This window comes from Mytilus galloprovincialis, chromosome 9 (assembly GCF_965363235.1).
Source record: "Mytilus galloprovincialis chromosome 9, xbMytGall1.hap1.1, whole genome shotgun sequence".
In the NCBI taxonomy this organism is placed as follows: Eukaryota; Metazoa; Mollusca; class Bivalvia; order Mytilida; family Mytilidae; genus Mytilus; species Mytilus galloprovincialis.
In genome coordinates, this window is record NC_134846.1 from 55,935,648 (window position 1) to 55,955,423 (window position 19,776).

Sequence of the window (19,776 nt, forward strand, 5' to 3'; positions counted from 1 at the left end):
AATTCCATTTAATTAGATATAAGAAGATGTGGTATGAGTGCCAATGAGAAAACTCTCCACAGTGGCGGATGCAGGAATTTTCGAAAGGGGGGGGGGTGCTAGCCCAGGGCAAAGGGGGGTGCAGGGGGGGTGCAAACATATGTCCCGATTCAAATGCATTGATCGGCCAAAATAAAGGGGGGGGTGCGGACCCCCGGAACCCCCCCTCTGGATCCGCCACTGCTCCATTCAAATCACAATTTGTAAATGTAAACCATTATAGGTCAAAATATGGTCTTCAACGTTAACGCGGAGCCTTTTCTCAGACAGAACAGTACCATTTTGCCCAAGGCCGGAGTTTAAACCTTAGTTTTTTTTGTAAAACGACCTATTCTAAATTATTGATTGTTGGTTGCCAGTGGCAAATATTACATGCATGTTCAAGATAATAACAAATTAACATGATATACAACAGGTAGAACAGGTAATAGTCTGTTCATGATGCTGATCGGCATATTTATATGCCACTAGAAAATGAGGATATATTGAATAGGGACAGAAATCTTCCCTTGCAACGAGTCACTGCAGGTGTTCTTAACGTGAAGAGTACTTGGCCTCATTTTGACAAGACTTTGCAATGTTCTTTTTCTTAACTGAAATTTGATTGTTAAGCGATAACTTAAAAATGCACAAATTACAAGCACGGAAATATCACTTAATGCAAAAATAAATCTGGTTCCCTTTCTTGGCTAAACAGTGACAGTCCGTCGGAAGGGGACCATAAATGGCTGACCCGTGTTAAGAGAGAGCCATATCTCTTGCACGTAAAAGACACCCTTGTAGGTCTCGAAAAAGAGCATGACAATGCCGCTACAAGGCAGCACTCGCATCCGCATCCACAAAGTGGAAAGGGATTAAATATAAACTTTTTAAAATTTCAATTTTCCAAATGCCGACACCTACAAATTAATAGATGGGAGCATAATGTACAGCGGCAACTATTACATGGATTTGCAAGCTAAAAAATATTTATGGTATACGTTTATATGATATGAATGTATTGAGCTTTAAATTAAAAGCAGAACGATGAGTTGGATGGTAAGGTTTACTTTATTTGGCCTTTTTAATTATATTTGATTTGGTCTTTTTAACTTTATTTGCTTCGAGCGTGACTGCATGGTTCGTTTTTTGTAGACGAAACGCGAGGCTGGTTCAAATACAAAATTTCCAACCGGGTGTCTATCTGTTTTCCTGGCTGCAAGCTACTAATATTTGATCTTTAAGTTACTCTAAGCGGCTAGCAGTGTAAAACAGATACCAACAACCTCCAACATTCGCCGATAGCACAACGTTCTTAGCGACACCATAAATTAAAAGTTTCTTCCGTATCAATACTTTGAACTGAAATCAATGATAAAAGGCAATATATTATCAATATGCAATCGATAAAAATTGAAAACAAAATGTTGAAAATTGCACGAGACCGAAGCGCTTTTTCTGGATCTACCTTTTCAGGAACGTCCAAAGCCAAATATTTGAAAGCGAACAGTTTAGTAGGCTCCAAAATAGTTAATTAAAGTTAATCGTTCTAAATGTACTTGAATTTCGATGATTTCATTTGCCGACATGATTGCATATATAGTAAAAGTCATAAAGCAAAAAAATATTGAAATCAAGTACATGTATAGAGCAATTTTATTGGTTAAAGTTCAGTTGAAAATATATATACATACTCAACCATACCATACTACTCGGCCTAATGAGAGTTGTCCAGTTTTCACTGTTTTTCCTAAATGATGAGCGAATAGTTCTGAGTTATAGATCTGAAACCCTAAGCTTATAGAGATTTTTTTAAACGTAAATAAACTTTCGTTGCAGTTTTAAAAAGCGTACAAATGCCTGCCTTTGGTCTCATTCTATACATAAACTTTTAAGTAACAGTAACTGTTCATTTCAATTTGTTTCGTTTTGTTCCGCAGTTAACAGGTGCCCCTCTTTGCGGCCCCTTTTTAATTTTGATATCTTCATCAATAACTATAAAAAAAAAAAACTTTCAAAAAAGCGAAATAATCAAAACTGCACGTTAAGTTTGGTACTTTTAAAGATTGATAAAAATCTAAACTATAAAATCTAAAAACGGTATTAATCATTTTAAAATTTCAATTATTTGTTAAAAAATTAACTTGCAAAATTCAAACCTTTTTAAATTCCAAAATGCTAAAATTAGAAACTTTTCACAATTTTAAAATAATGTACGGACCGTACTGTAACAGTGTATTACTAAATAGAAAGTAGAATAATGTATTTTTAATTTATTCTCATTTCAGATCATATTATTACTATGCATATGCAGGCACTATTTGCAAGATACCTCAGGTCCTACATCAGTGGACCTTTTTTCCACCTTCGTTTTCGTTTCGTGACAAAATAATGTTTGATAATAACATTATGCAATCCTAGCTCCACACCACGTACTTTCAACTGTACGTCGTGTAATTACTAGTGAGCATATTGTATGGTTAGCTTATCAGGACATTATAGTGATATAACATTGTGCAATCCTAGCTCAACAACACGTACTTTCAACTGTCGTGTAATTACTAGTGAGCATATTGTATGGTTAGCTTATCGTGACATAATAATGATATTACATTGTGCAATTCTACAGAGGCGGATTTAGAGGGGGGGCCCAGGGGGCCCGGCCCCCCCCTTTTTGGGAAAAAATTTGGTTGCTTATATAGGGAATCATTGAAGCGTGACTGGAGCGGGCCCCCTCTTAGGTCAGTCAGTGGGCCCCCACTTATGAAAATTTCTGGATCCGCCACTGTTCTACCTCAACAACACGTACTTTCAACTTTACGTCGTGAAATTTCTAGTGAGCATATTGTATGGTTAGCTTATCATGACATTATAATAGTGATATAACATTGTGCAATCCTAGCTCAACAACACGTACTTTCAATTGCACATCGTGAAATTTCGAGTGAGCATATTGTATGGTAAGCTTATCGTGATATAATAATGATATTACATTGTGCAATCCTAGCTACCTCAACAACACGTAATTTCAACTTTATGTCGCGTAATTTCTAGTGAGCATATTGTATGGTAAGCTTATCGTGACATAATAATGATATATATCATTGTGCAATCCTAGCTATCCTAGCTAAAAAAACGTACTTTCAACTTATGTCGTGTTATTTCTAGTGAGCATATTGTATGGTTAGCTTATCATGACATAATAATGACATAACATTGTGCAATTCTAGCTCAACAACACGTACTTTCAACTGCACGTCGTGTTATTTCTAGTGAGCATATTGTATGGTTAGCTTATCATGACATTATAGTAATATAACAGTATGCTAGTTTAGCTTTACATCGTGTAGTTTAAAGTCTACATACATTATGATAAACTTATGACATTATAATGATATAACGTTGTGATATCTAAGCTTTACATTTATTATTAATAAGTCAACATCATAAAGTTCAACTTTTCGTTTCATTTGTTATCCTAGCAATCGAAGAGTACGTCTAAACATTATCCAGTATATCAAGTTAACATCGTGTAATGTCAACTTAACAACATGTAATTTCAACTCAACGTTACGTGTTATAAGCATATCATCATAACGCTGTGGCTTACCGCGATGCTTTCACAACATCAACACAGCGCAGGTTATAATTCTACACTTAACTAATATAAAAATATACCACAAAAAGTAAAAATCCTCATTGTTTTTGAAATGGCCCAATTGCTTTCAAGTTGAAACAAAACAAGCATTCTGTGACTGAGTATTGTCTGGTAATTCAGTACCATACCAGTTAAAAATTCATTGTACTGGAACAAAATGCAAACTTGATCTTTTTCCAAGGACCACAAGTCTGCACAAAATTATCAGAAAGGAACAAAATTTGACTTGATAAGGCTATGCTCCAATTATCAATTCAATATCTTCAAGCATGACGAAAAAAAGTGAGGAAAACTGATTATTTGAGGGATTTTTTTTTTTTAAGTTCAAGGACAAAGGACAAATACTCTGCAAATAATGATCAAATGGAAACAAAATTGGAACCCGATCTGTAAGCAGTCATGACAACACATTGCATCAAATATCAAATCAGTATTGTCAACCACAAAGAAAAAGTATGTTGAAACTTATTTGCCAGACGGACAGAGTGCAAACTAAGAGTCCCCTTCGACTTTGTCGGTAATGGTCTTTGGCTATACCTTATCCTGGATAGTGCTGATAATTTGTACATACCTCTAAATGCATACTAGATTCCACTGGTTTCCTGGAAGTCAGGTTCTGCAGAATCAGACACTTCTAATCTGATAAAATGGCAAAATATGCCCTCCTACTAGTATTCATATTTTTTAAGTTATTCAAAATAAACTTTTAATATAAAACAAGTTCTTGTGATTCCAATTCATTTGATATTAAAATTAACCAAATATTTACTTTTCTGTGTAAAATATGTACTTTTCTTGCTAGGCCAAAATTAGTGGTTCTATCTTTAAAGAAAAGTTTATAGATAATAGACAACAAACAATGAATCATTATGATGGCAATTTCTCACATGACCCTGTGAGATAAAAGTACTGAACTCTCCTTTCAAGTTGTTACTAGTTTCTAGAATATGCTGTATTAGTGGTAGATCTTTGGTTGTTTTTTTTATTTTCAACTTTTTTCAAATCTAAAGTGCAATTAAAGAGCGTATTGTTGAAGAAAATATATTAAAGTATTTTGATTTTAAGTGTAGTTGAGTTGCTGATTCATTAAAATATAACCAACATCTTTTTTTCTTCATATTGATTTGTATCATTCATAACCAATGGATTTTAAAACTGATCAAGACCATAACAATATCCTTGTGCTTAATCTAGATATCCCATTATTATGGCAAACATGCATTTTGGATTAGGAAAGTCTCCTGGAAAACTCTTTATGTTTCATGACATGTCTGTTGTGTGTATGCTTCCTTCATGCAATTTACATGTGAATTTGTTGTCTTTAACAAAATTCCTACAGGTGGCAACTTCTACATTGTAAATTCCTATTCCTGTAAAATTTGGTAAATGTTAAAAAAAAAATATGCTTTGTCTTAAGTAATGAGAATATTATGTTACAAACCAAGACAACAATAGGCAAACCAACTGAAAAATTTGAACTCCATATAAATAGGGAACCAAGTGTCCTTTAATCTTCTTCTCCAATAATTTGCTCTACATTTTTGACACTTAAATATGAAGACATTGGGAATATCCCATAGCAAGGCTAAGAAAAATGACAATAACCATTTACCAAGTTATTTCTGTTGGTCAGCTATTCCTTCTCTGAACAGAAACAATTATTTTTTGTTAGTTGATATCTTGAATAGTAAAACTAAAGTAATCAAGACAAAATATGAATTAAGATATTTATTCAAACATGACTGGTGACAATGTTTGCAACCACTGAAATGTACATAGTTTTACATAAACCTGGAGAACTTTAGGGTGAAATATTGCATCAATTATTAAGCAGATTTAAATTATACAAAACTAACCATACATTTTTCAAAGAAAAGTACTAATTTGAAAATCCTAAATGTAGATATATTTTTCTGTTTGCTTTATTTCTGCAAAGTTTGTATGATTTACATAAATTGTCAACACATTTTACAAATATAGAGATATAACAAGTTTAATAACAACATAAATTTGATCATCCTAAATATGAAATATGTTCCTAAATTCTGTGGTATTGTAAAAGCTAGCTATATAGACCTGTATGATATTTATTGATTACATTTTTTCATAGTTAACAGAAAAAAGAAGATATTTTTTTTAACCCTATGCATACAGTACCCATTAATGTTTTTATTTAAATGTTATCTACTTTTACAGGGGATAAAAAATTGAATAAGCAGCACAGTAAAATAATTTGTTCTTAAGATTTTCTATGTTATTTTCTAGTGAACTGACAAAAATAATTGTAATCAATTCCATAAGCATGTTTGATTTCTTTTTATTGCTTGACGTCAAAAAGGCAATAGCTTATGAATGAGAGGAAATTGATGTAGAATTCAAGAACACTTTAAAGATGGTGGAAAAACTCAAATTTTATTATTTACTAGAACATATAATTGTTTTGCATTTATAAAACTTGATTTAAATAAACTTATAATGAACTTGAACATTTGCAATGGTAACAATGATGTACATTCTAAATTAACCACAGCTCCTCACAAAACATCTAAATCATGTGTATGTATCCAAAGACTTAACACAAGTTTTATAAGCTTTATTTTTAATCATTAACTCTCTTTACCAACAGAAAATAAAAAGGTCTGGCAGAGAATAATTTGTGTACGAAAATCTGAAAAAAGAATAACTCTCTTTACCAACAGAAAATAAAAAGGTCTGGCAGAGAATAATATGTGTACGAAAATCTGAAAAAAGAATAACAGTTTGAATGTTGACAATATCTAATGGGTAAAATTTACAATATTGTATTTGTTGTAAGAACTTCTTACAAATGGACTAAAAAACAAAACATGTCAATAAAAATGGAAAAAAGTCTTCCTGCACTATTTTAGTATCTAGCACTTGTACAAGATTTTCAATAAATTCGCTTTTGTCATTTATCGTACCACAAAACAATGTTTATCATTTAGCATTTTTACGTAGCATATTTCTGTGTCCATTCTTTAGCTATTTCATTATACTTGGGTCTGTCTGTCTTATACGTTCTGGCAATATCTGGTACTAAAGGATCGTCTGGGTTTGGGTCATTTAAGAGCGAGCATATGGACAGAAGCACTGAAAAAATAGTCAAAATAATCCTTAACTTCCACTAAACAATTATAATGATAGCATGAAAATAAAGATTACAAAATTTCAACATATATAAATTGTGTAAAATGTGAAACAACTACTGTACATGTACACATATGACTGACTGGACATGCAAAAAACGAAGGGAAACATATATAGACTTATATGAAATTTCACTTCTAAAAATACTATTTCATTACCGAGAAGTACTTTCTTTGTAAAAAAACATATCACACTTTGTGAGGTATTATTATTAGACAAACCACAGACTTGCATAAATTATCACATCATTTTACGTTCTTAACCAAAATTTCCAACGGTTCAATAATATTTTTAGAAGCTAAGTTGTTACTACAAAAATTGGGAGCAAATGAACTGAAGTACATATTTAATGATGACGACAAGCTATAATTCGCATTTCAGAAATGATAAATATATAATAAATATGTACATACAATTCAATTCATTAGGGAGCATCTTTAAATATGTACTTGTACAAAACAATCAATGACTGGTCAAAAGTTTGTTAGTGCATATTAACTTATCAGTCATTGTGCATTTTCATTTACTTCCCAAATAAATTCTTCATATATTTTCAAATCTATTTTATATCATAATATTGTATAAAAAAAACTGTCAGTTAATTATCCATGGAAAGTTTTGAATCACATAGCGAATTTCCTGGTCCACTCTTTTGCAGTATCACTGTATTTTTTACGATCGGTCTTAAACAATCTGGCTATGTCTGGAACTAATGGGTCGTCTGGGTTTGGATCACAAAGTAGAGAACATATAGAGAGAAGAACTGAAAATATATGAAGAATTTAAGTTATCCAGAAAAGATTTCCAGTTGTAACATCAAATAGTTACGGTTTGTTTGTACAACTGCTTTCTGAAGACATATAGGTGCTATACATTTAAATATACTATGGATTAATTTATTATCATGGGTACCAATTTTCCTGGATTGTGGTTTTGCCAAAGTCTGGATACAACTTCATAGAAATTTGTATGTCATTGAACATTTAAATTCCTGGTTCATCTGTACCAATGAAACTTGGAATTCAAAGAATAATAATGAATCCACAGTAGTAAGAACAGTTCCTTCCATTCATCATATCAAAATAAAACATGCAGACAAGTCATAAATGATCTCATTTAAATGAACGGAAGGAAATGTTTTAAATATGAAAACAATACTGCAGCATAACCATCATTAAATCTCTATATATATATGTGAGAAGGTTTATATCTAAAGGCTGTAAAAAGCCTTGTTTTTGGAACATATAGATTTTCAATTCTGCAGATCACAACAACCATGCAAACTTAATTCTAAAATGATGCAAAAATGAACGCTATTAGGACATGAAAAAAGAAGTTTTGCAGCCCTGGGCATTCTGAAAAATATTTCATTAAAAGCTATGGTTTCAGATTACTCGGAATAAAGACAGCAAAACTGGACAAGGTGATGAAATTGGAAATTATTTTATGTAACTACAGCTGCATACATTTGCATGAAAAATCCTGAAATCAAAGAAACCAGATTTGTCAACATAAAACATTGAAAAAAATTATTTTTTTTGGCTTGGATAAAAACAAAAGTTAGTCTTGAATGAAATGCAACTAAAAATTAATACACCTTATCACTATTTGTCCGCTATTACTGTACATCACAAATGTTTCCGTAAAATTTTGATGTCATATTAGCAAGTATCTGACACCACAATGGAAAAGTGGGTGTTGTATGACATCAAAAAAGTTCAATCGGGACTGATTTCCAAATAGCAATAAGGTGTATTGAAATGAGGATGCATGATGGTCCATGTAAAAAAAGTTGAATCATGCCGAATCAAGGAAAATGTTTTGTATTTTAATTTTTCCTCGTATAAAAAAATTGTACAATTCAGCACAAAAATTACTCATTGTTTCGGTAAATAGACATTCAAATATATTTGTCCAATATTGTAACATGTTCAGTACACCATCAAATGTGTGCAGTTTGTAGAATCATTGAGCATATTTCCTTGTCCATTCTTTAGCTGTATCTGCATACTTCGATTTATCAGTTTTATAAATTCTAGCTATATCTGGTACAAGTGGGTCATCTGGGTTGGGATCTGTTAGTAATGAACAGATAGACAGAAGGACTGAAACACACAAGAAAAAGTAATAATTCTGTTCTGATGCCAACTTAATTTTTATATCACTTCCTACATAAGTACTTTTTCCTGTGTGAAAAAGCTTAAAAAAAGGGGGGAAAAAATTGAACCTAGGATATCTAGATATCAATGTCTTGTAAAATTAAAATATTAAGGATTCATTTAAATCAAAATGCAGACTGGATGATGCAATATGAATAGGAAAATCTCAGAGTATCCTGAACTCCTGAATAAATCTTACATTAACAGTAACAGGTAATCTAATTTTTGGCCAAATTAATAATTCAAGATATATTTCATTAATCACATTGAGAGTCACAATACTGAACTTCAATACACATAGTGACAACCACAAACCTATAAATTTCACTTGTTTTCATTTGCTTCTAAAGTCATGAAAGTGGATATTTCAAAGTCGTACTGAAGCAAATTGCATAATTTTGCAGTTATATTTGTTATTGTAAGCAAAACACTGTATTGTAGTCTATATATTAGATTTTATAAACTTTAAGCAAGCCTATATTAGCACATATCAAATTTAAGCCAGCTTGTATCAAAAAATAAAATACATTAAATTGTGCCGTCTTTCTGGCTACAATAGGTTTTCTCACACCTTTTTCTTTGATCTTGTTACCTTAAGTTCACACCTCACAGACGCTTTCATGTTTAACAAAATCATCAAATGAATCTATAAATAATGATATGAATGAGCGCTTGCTAGAATGGCTTTTTCTGTTGGGTACCCAGGTAACAGACAGGAGTATAATCCCAATCATTTTATTACCACTTTGTTAATAAAATTCCAGGAATATCAGACAACAAGATGACACCTTCATACCTGGCTCATATGATTGAACATGATTTTTATGATCCTACAAAATAATAACAAGAACACAACCTACCATGAATCCGTTCATTCTTATTCAATTTTTGCATTCTGTAATTTTAAGCAAATTTAATACGCTAAACAAAATGAATTTGTTAACTTTGCATAAGAAAAAGTTGTAAGGATTACAGGTAATACAAAACATACTAAAGCTGGTCTGAGGTGCATAGGAATCAATCAGTTGATATGTTTTAAATTACAATCAATGTGTATTAAATGTGCAATTATAATTCTTATCTAGATATTTAGTCACAAGTGTTGTTTGTCAGTGTTTGCAGTAGAGTAAAATTTGCACAAGGACATACAATACAGTAGATGTGCCAGAAAAATAATTAGTTTTTCAATTAAAATGTTGCGATAAATGGACATCATTAATTAACAAAAAGTATATTGACATCTTAAAACTGGTTGTTTATTTTTCTTTGCATATTTGGCGAGCTTCAGACAGAATGCATTTTAATATTGAATATTTGTTGAAATTTCAAGGAAAATATTGTTATGAGATATCTTCTGTATCATATGCCCAACAGTAACTCAAATATTAAAGAAATACATATTTAATCTTATCACTTCACTGTTAAAATATTCACATCTTATAGGATATACAAACACTAAACAACAGTAAAATTTAGGTAAAACAAACAAATAATATTCTTAGTTCAACTGAAACATGCTGTGGGGATAAAGAAGAACATATCTTCCATGCTTAAGTCATAAGGTGTATGTTCAAATATTTTTGTAGTTTATTTTTTGACTTTGTAAGAATGATGGTTGAACCTGGACTCATGATTATGTTTCTTGTAGAATACTTGTTGTTAATGGAAAATCTTTTTAAAGCCTCAGTAAAAAACTAGAATTAACTCACATCTTTGCTTTACTTGTGCACATGACAATTAAAAGATAGATACATGTACATGGTATAGAAACTTGTTGAAGATGATTCATTAACTTCAAGATCATGCCTTTTGTTTCTTTATGTTTATCTTTGTTTTCATACTGTCATAAAGGACACAATTCTTTCAGAGTTCAGCTTTACATATGCTAAGTAAGGATCATGTGGGCTCAGTCAGCATAAACCAAATGCATTGCCAAAATGATATTATTTCCCTGTAAGTCAATTCTGACAAAAATACACTTCCAGTGTTAATATCTTTTGGGAAATTGTATTGTATAACATGCCTTACCCATGGTACATACATTTAAATGCCACAGGTGTGTTCAATTTTACTGTGCTAAAATGAATATTCAATGGAGAAGCTGGTCTTCTGAAAGGGCTTTTCCATTAAAATGAATGTGGACATGTCAAAGGAGACGTCAAAATCTCCAACAACCAACATACTTTAAGTCATTTAGTAAATGAACAAACAATCTTAATTGCCCCATACACCCATGTCCAAAAGATAAATCTTCTTCTAACCTGTCCCTATTGATTTGAATGGAATAGTCCTAACGATGAGAAAGATACATTACCTTTAGATATGGTTAAAGCGGGAGACCATTGTGAACGTAATATATCAAGACATATGCTACCATTACTGTTTATATTTGGGTGATATATCTTAGTTGTGAATGAAACCTGAAATGGACAATATATACAAAACAATTTAAAATACAAGTATCAAAAGATTTCCCAAATGAACAACAAATAAATGTACTGCTAACATTAATTTTGATATTTGCTGTGATTTTGAGACTGCTTTTAGTTTATATATGTGAATAATATAATTGTTTAAGCAGCAATTCCAAAGGGCCAAGACTCTCAAAAGACAGTAAATCCTTCCAATAATCAGTCAATAGCTTTTTTTATTTATGGAATGTCACAGATGTAATAATTAGGATCTTGTGATCAAACTTTGCCCTGAAGGCTCTGCACAAATTTCTTTTCTACTGAATGAGAAGCCACTGAAAAAAGTAATACACAAAAACTGTCAAAGAGAAAAGGAAAACACAGATAATTTCTGAATAGCTTTAATCAAATATATAAGTAAACTTAGAATGAAGCTTCTTAAAATGTTTATTACATACAAAAGAATATGAATAAGAAGTTCAAAATTTTAGATAGAAACTGGCCAGTGGGTTTTCAATTTGGTGAGTTCCAAGAAACAGGTGTCATAATTTGTTGGTACAGAAAATCTCGATATAAAAGAGATGTGCCAACTCAACTGTATATCAAATAAATATGTAAAAATTTCAAAATCAATGGACCATCAATGGGGAATGTGTCCATGGGACAAAGATGATGCCCCAGCTTGTATATATATATAATGTTTTAGGTAATTGGATAAAACTCAAAAACTGTAAAGTGACGCTACCCAAATTTGTACTTGATCTGAGTTTTATGATAATAAGAATTGTGTATATGTTTCTTACCATTTAGTTGAGGAAAACTTAAGTTAGAGAACCTAAACGATTCAGCAAATTTCCATTTATAAAGAGGTACAACTCTAGAACAGTAAAAGTGAAACCACCAAATATCAAATTGGAAATTATGTGTTTTGTGGTAGTGAGCGTGGTGTATAAGTTTCATAACAATTGGTTAAGTCAAACTAAAGTTATAAACTAAAAATCTACTTTGGGACATACAGACGGAATAGGGTAAAACTTAGTGCCCCCTCCGCAACAGCAAGGGAATACTGATGACAGAAACAGTATATTTAGTCCTTCAGACAAGACTTAAACATTTCATTATTGTGATTGTTGAAAACAAGAATGTGTCCATAATACATGGATGCCCCAATAGCACTATGTGTTTAGTGGACCGTGAAACAAGTATAATTTGGCATTAACATTAGGAAGATCATTTCATAGAGAAAATGTGTACTAAGTTTCAAGCTGATTGGACTTCAGCTTCATTCGAAATTACCTTGACCAAAAATAGGGGAAAAAACAAGTGGTCTGTTCTTACCTTTGGAGGCTTGAATGGGTAGTCTGTGGGGAAGTGTATTGTAAGGAAAAATACTCCTCCTTGGTACGGACTGTCAGGCTGAAAAATACAAAATTAAAACATGTATCATCAATTCATTAAAGTTATTTTTAAATATAAACCTCAATTGAACAATATATTTGTCAGTTTCTTAAAAAGCATGATTGTAGCTACATTTTTTGTATATATAATAGAATCAAATTCATAACAGTGTAGACAAGACCATTTGTTGGTCCATTGGGCAAAATAAAAGATGTGTACTGTTTCCTGCCTGCCAAAAATAGGTCAATAGATAAGGATTTTTTTATTTGTTTTTTTTTTCCATCAGTCTTATATCATGAAGTTTTTAAAGCTGTTGTCTGATTGTTTTTGAGTTTGAACTTTTAACTGATGTTTGCAGGTGCAGTGACACTTGTTCATACCCAGCTATGTATAGATAGGATATATCTAGATCCAGATGATTTTTGAATTTGCAAAAGAAAATGCTTTTTCATCACACCTTTTTTTTTTTGTGGGGAAAGGGGGGGGGGGGGGGAGAGATATGTGTTGGAGCCTACAATTCAACTCGCTACCATATATTTTGAGCAATTTTCTTTAAACAAAAATTCATGTAAGTGTAAGTAAGTAATTGATATCAAAAGATACTTACTGGACCCATTATTGTGGCTTGCCAATGAAATACTGAAAATAAATTAATCAAAATCATTATGAAACATAGATTAGAATAAAAGCATAATTCAATGTCAATAATTATTAATTACCTTTGCAAACAAATTTTCTTTTTAACAAAGGAGTAGGTCCGGTAAGGACCGATTTTGGCCTCAAATTTCAGGTTCATCTGACGAAAGATTTTGACCACTTTTTAAATACTTAAGTGTCTATTTTATTTGAATTAATTAGGTTATGGGAAAGATTTTAACTGATTTAGTCATTAAAAACGATCCGATTCAGTCTCAAATATGAAAAATCTACCAAATATGCCGGAAAATGTCACTTTTCAGAAGGTTTTTGGGAAAAATGGAAGTGGCCGCATCCGTGTTCATCCTCAACCTTTATATATGTTATGCATTATCATCAAATACAACTTACATTTCAACATTAAGGATGAACACGAATGCGGCCACTTTCGTTTTACACGAAAAACCGTCTAAAATTTAACTAAACTGCTAGAATTGTGAAGATTTCAGTAATTTAGCATGACTTAATGGTGCTAGTACCGGATATATATGCATTGTATTGTCAAAAACAGCCCATATTTATGTAGCAGAAGCATTCTACTGTCCAATAAATAACTAAAAGTTTACATTTTAACAATTTTGTAAAACTGTTATATTTTGGGGCCAAAAAGGGGTCTTACTGAACCTACTCCTTTCAATATAAATGTACATGATCGATGACTAACAAGCCTTTAGCCTTAATAGACATGTCACAAAGGAATTATACCATTTAAGTTTTTCCTGATCAACATATTATTCAAAAGAATTCAGCCAGAGCTATTGGAAAAAAAATCCACAATGACGTTCATATGATGAGCAGCAATACATGCTCCAAGATGTTCCTTTGTCATATGATTGAATTTTATACCATACTCCTACTTTTCCCATGTTAAAATTATTTTTTCATGAATGGCTGAATGTTTGTATTTAGACGTCTCAATCATAAAGAACATAACCATGTACATCTTACTTCCCTTGGGTAAGTTTTTATGTTTTCATTTTATCAAATCGACACACAAATGTACCTCTGATACTGATAGAAGTTTTAAAGTTAGATAAATACATTATATATTTAGACCACAAATTGTATCAACATCAAATGATCTACATGTACCGTAAAGTCTATCAACATGAAAACCTTTAACTACAAAAACATATAAAATTGTGCCTTCCAGTCATTTCATGAAGATTATATGACTTAACTTGTACATTAGTTTGATACAATAAATTTGATCCTTTGAATGGCTCTTGGTGACATGTACATGTAGCCATACTTACAATCATCCCCTACTGGACCTGCTGAGCATTGTGCCGGTGGGTCTCTGCCTAAATCTTGTAATTCCTGAAAAAGAAATAATAATGTCAGGGGAGCTAGAAATATCAAGAATTATAGTATACTATTTTTCTTATCTTGGCTTTTGGGTTTACAAAACGTATATGACTGTAAGTAAGTAATTGATGAAGAAACAAATTTTATGGTGGTGCATTTCTTTCTTTGATACAGCTATTAGAAAGTACCCCAATTTAAATGATTTTCCCATACTTTTTATCCATTTTTTGGCTGATGTCATGACAAAAATCACATTTCACAATTAAAACTTTTCTCATACTTTCACTAAAGATGCAGTGGACCATTCTGAATAAATTTAACCTGGTAGGGCCTAAAAGGTGCAGATCATCAATAAGAAAAGCCCTAGTGGTCATAAGTGAATCAATGTTAATAAAAGAACTATGATCTTTTACAATGACTATGTTTTATATGCAATATACAAATGTATAGAAACAAGGAATGTGGACAAACATTTCCGTAGGTTTTTAGCCTCCAAGTACTGACATTTCGCAATTTTGATTGCAAGTACTGAACTCCCACTGGTGTTGGCCATTGTGCTCTAAAGGTGATAATGGTCCTCCACACCTGAGAGCGTTTTAAATACAATAAAATGCAAATCAAACGACGGAAAACGCAGAAATTCCAGATTTAAAAAAAAAAATTGCCAATGTCATAAAAAAGTTATGGTCAGGGGGCACAAACTAGGGTCAGTCTGGCTACTGGAAATGCAGTTACTTGATCTGGTAACTGCTAAGACTGACATTAAATATTAGCAAAGACATTAACTTTAATATCAACTAATTGTAAGGCAACATTGATTGGTATACATTAAAACCTAAATGGTGTTAGTGCACTACAAAGCATTGCCTATGTTGCATGCTCTTGGTGTTGACTTATAAAATAGATGTGGTATGATTGCCAATGAGACAACTGTCCACAAGAGACCAAAATGACACAGACATTAACAACTATAGGTCACCGCACAGCCATAAACAATGAGCAAAGCCCATACCGCATAGTTAGCTATAAAAGGCCCCGATATGAAAATGTAAAGCAATTCAAACAAGAAAACTAACGGCCTTACTTATATAAAAAATAAATGAAAAACAAATATGTAACACATAAACAAACGACAACCACAGAATTACCAGATTACAGGCTCCTGACTTGGGATAGGCACATACATGAATAATGTGGCAGGTTAAACATGTTAGAGGGATCAATTTTACACAAATCATCATGTACATCCTGACCAAATATTCTAATTTAACTCTGGATACTGTATTTTGATTATAAAAAGTGTTTATGAAGGAATGAGCCTCCTCATGTTTTTTGATTATGTGATTACTTTGCCTTTTTATAGCGATTACTTGTATTTGATTACCAGACCAAATATTTCATTATTATTTGATATTCTAGGACTGTTTATTGATTATTTGATAATCTTGTCCAAAAAAATCATTAATGATTATGCGGTTATATTGGCAACAAAAATGTAATTGTGTGCAGTGTTCCAGCTAGGATTTGAAAATAGAGGGGCGCGTTTTTAAAAAGGGCACTTTAGCGCGTTCTCACTGAAAAAAATCAAATACTTAATATTACCACATAAAGACATATTTCTTGATGCATGGTAGGTCTAAGATGAATTTGCAACGCGATGCGCTGCGTTGTTTTGTAGAATTATTTTTATTACACTTGTAAAATGAATTGTGCATGTCAGTTTAAAAACTTCACATAAATCTGCAATACAGTCAGGAACAATACTTAACATTTTCTCTGAATGCCAGCCTGGATCCAAAAGTTTTTTCAAGGGCCCTGTAGAATTTTTTTAGGCCTTACCAGGTTTGTTTTTACTGCAGGCACATACATATTAATAGTCTTGAATGTTCTTATATAAAAGCCAAAAATATGTTTGAAATACCTTATACATGTAGCTTGTTTCTTATTATGATGGAAATAATAAAGGAATTAAATACAGGGGCGGATCCAGCCATTTTAAAAAGGGGGGGTTCCCAACCCAGATTAAAGGGGGGGGGTCCAGCCATATGCTCCCATTCAAATGCATTGATCGGCCCAAAAAAAAAACTTTATATATATTTGTAATATTATTGAAAAAAAAACAAAAAAAACCAGCCCCCCTTTCCATACCCCTAGATGTAACTTATTTTAATAAAAAAGTATTATCAGTTTCACCCCAAGAAATTATTATAATTTTTCATGAATAAATCTTAGCAGTTGTAATCAAAATGATTTCCAAAATGAAATTCCTACTGTCTATAAATAACAATGAAATGTAACTGTTTCCTGTTAATACGGGGTTTCCCGAATTTTCCCGCCAAAAAGCACATGGCTTTCAACAATTGTAAACAAAGCATTCAATTTGTGATCATGGATTACAGTTTTAATTAATTTAATTTGGATATAGATATTCAACTTAATGTACAGTCACTCAAGCAATGTTTTTACTTTCTTCTGGATTAAAACTAGTTTGAAAGATCAGTTTAAAAAATAAAAACATCAAAACAAAAACGATCTGAATTGTGAATATTCAGTGACCCATAAATTTTTTGAACTCTGCTACGGAGGTCAAAGTTACATCATGTTTCATGCATTTTGCGTGTTGACCTATTGGAATGGTTCTTTTTAAATGACATAATAAATAACAAATACAATAAAAATGAACACCGTTCACATTTATTTTATAAATTATATTTTGCATCATCAGGTGTTTAAATAATCAATTCATTTAACTTCGATGTTTGGTGCTTCAGGGTAAGGGGATTAGACAGGGTCGTAAATTTCACCTGATTAAGTAATTGACTCTAATCAAATAGGTGATTATAATCAGGTAACAAGTGTCAACAATTTTAATCTGTTGTCTTAATGAAGTGTGTGTATAAAGAAGTCAACAAAATGGCGACGATATGAGGAAAAAAGATTGTTTTTTAAACTTTTTTTCAAAAGGGCACAGAGGGGCTGAAAAAAGGCAGAGGGGCGCAACATTTCGGGGGCGGGGCGCGGCGCCCCTCCATTTCATGCTAGCTGGAACACTGGTGTGATAACTTGTCACCCCCATGAGGTGCCTCTGGAATGTGTGCATGAGGACCACCAACATAACAAAAGGGAAACAACTCTTGCTAAAATTGTGTCAACACTATAGATGTATTAATTATACAGAAAACATCTACATGTAGTAATGAATATTTAAAAAAAACAGACGACAAGTTGTGACATCAAGGCACCATCATTTTAATATAGTGCTGCTACATGTGTATATAATCATTTATTTTCACTTCATACTTTATTAAACTTAAGCTATGTTTTTATACAGTGTACATTTTGCAATGATTGTTATGCTAGACCCTCTAATTGTAAGTTAATATCATGTTTCTGCATTTATGCTACCAAATATGGGAGAATATTTATAAACAAATGATTGAAACCTGTTGATGATCCACTTCCTTACTTTCAGATTACATTGTACATGTCTCCTGGAAATTATATCAAAATTTCAGTAAATACTTCTTCCTAAAGGTCAGGAATACCAATTGCCAGAAAAATGTGTAAGTTAAATATACGGAATCCTAACTACATAAATTTGGTCCAATAATCCTTACTTCAAAACCTTGCAGGACCTTCCAAATTACCGGTTATGTCCCCCTGGTTTATCTGGTGCTCACTATTAATAACTGTAACATTTTGACTGCGCAGACCTTTTTGTACAAACCTTAACACAAATACATTTAGATGTATACTTATTAAATCCTTTGAATAAAAACAAAATATGTTACATTTGATTAACAATAAGAAGGAAAAACTTGCCTTGCTCGTGAACTTGAATAAATGGCGGAAACCAGACAATATTCGAAGAAAATACTTCTATTATTTGTTCAAATTTTGTTTCAGTTCCTAAAGAACTACATTTAGTTTATTTATTATTGTGTATACGTACCTTATTTATTCGTTTTAAAGCCATTTTGTGTGTTAATATGTGTATGATTAATGTTTGAGTGAGGAGCAAGTGATCTTCCTTTCCTTACAAATCCGGAACTAACGAAAAGACATGCGCAGTCCACTTCGTTAGTAACAATTCTATGGAACACATGAAATAACATAATTTCAAAAAACTCCCCAAAGAGGCACCAGAAAAGGCATGTCAGATGTAAACCTAAACGACAATCACAGTAAAACCAATTATACTTAACACATTTTTTTAGTTTCAATTGATTTCATTGTGACTGGAAAAAAATGTTAGGCTTCAAATGATATATTTTAAAACTGAATGGTTTGCTGCTACAGTAGAGTCTAACTTGAATGGAAAGATATTTTTTTATAGACTTTTGTGTTAAAATAAAATATCACTAGTACGTTCATTTTCTGTTTATTCGCTGTTCAAGAAATGCTGGATAAATCGAAACACTGATGTTTTCTTTTTCTACTCCATAGCTGGGAGTATAATAGCCCGCCCAGTTCATAGTACAGATTGTCTTAACTTTATAGCCGCATTTAATTGTCACATCTTTTCTGAATTTTCGGCTTTTTAAAGCTTTGATGGTTCTTTGTTTGCGTCTATTTGATACTGTTTTAATTCAAGCGCAACTAATGAGATATAGTCAGAAAGAAGAAAAAAACACGTGCGTCTGGGTTTTTTTTATAATAAAAACTTATCCAGAAAGAAAACAAATTTTATTTTTTGGAGAAATGATAGCTCGGAAAATTTGAAAATGATTAAACATTAGAGAATGTTATGACTTGTAGATGTAGCGCACAATAATATAATGTTATAGACATTTGAAAAGGTAAGCAAGGAGGTTAATTAAATATTGAAACATCGGGTTACCGACGATAAAGATCATTCCTCGATCCTTTGTAAAAATATATTGAAAGATGTATTTATTTTTTGCAAGTAAAGGCTAATTGCCAAACTCTTTTAAATTAAATCAGTAGAATATTCAATCTG

The 19,776-nt window shown here is 31.9% G+C and overlaps 1 protein-coding gene across 2 annotated transcripts; it reads right to left on the reverse strand.

The window, feature by feature from the left end:
- Positions 1–6,134: 6,134 nt before the first annotated feature.
- Positions 6,135–18,897, reverse strand: LOC143045358 (ubiquitin-conjugating enzyme E2-17 kDa). Of its 2 annotated transcripts, none has more exons than XM_076217815.1 (6): positions 18,769–18,897; positions 14,765–14,828; positions 13,420–13,451; positions 12,753–12,830; positions 11,318–11,423; positions 6,135–6,787 (listed from the first exon to the last, which is right to left on the reverse strand). In XM_076217815.1, the coding sequence occupies exons 1-6, from the start codon at positions 18,790–18,792 to the stop codon at positions 6,648–6,650; spliced, it is 444 nt and encodes a 147-aa protein (XP_076073930.1). In that variant the 5' UTR covers positions 18,793–18,897; the 3' UTR covers positions 6,135–6,647. The 2 variants fall into 2 exon arrangements, with proteins under 2 accessions (XP_076073930.1, XP_076073931.1); XM_076217816.1 differs by lacking the exon at positions 6,135–6,787 and adding an exon at positions 6,797–7,607.
- Between the last annotated feature and the right edge of the window lie 879 nt (positions 18,898–19,776).

Coding starts and splice junctions, on each gene's coding strand:
- LOC143045358 (XM_076217815.1), bottom strand. CDS start 18,792: ATGGCTTTAAAACGAATAAATAAG. Junction 14,829..18,768: donor CTTTAAAACGAATAAATAAG/GTACGTATACAC, acceptor TTTCTTTTTCAG/GAATTACAAGATTTAGGCAG. Junction 13,452..14,764: donor AGGTCCAGTAGGGGATGATT/GTAAGTATGGCT, acceptor ATTTATTTTCAG/TATTTCATTGGCAAGCCACA.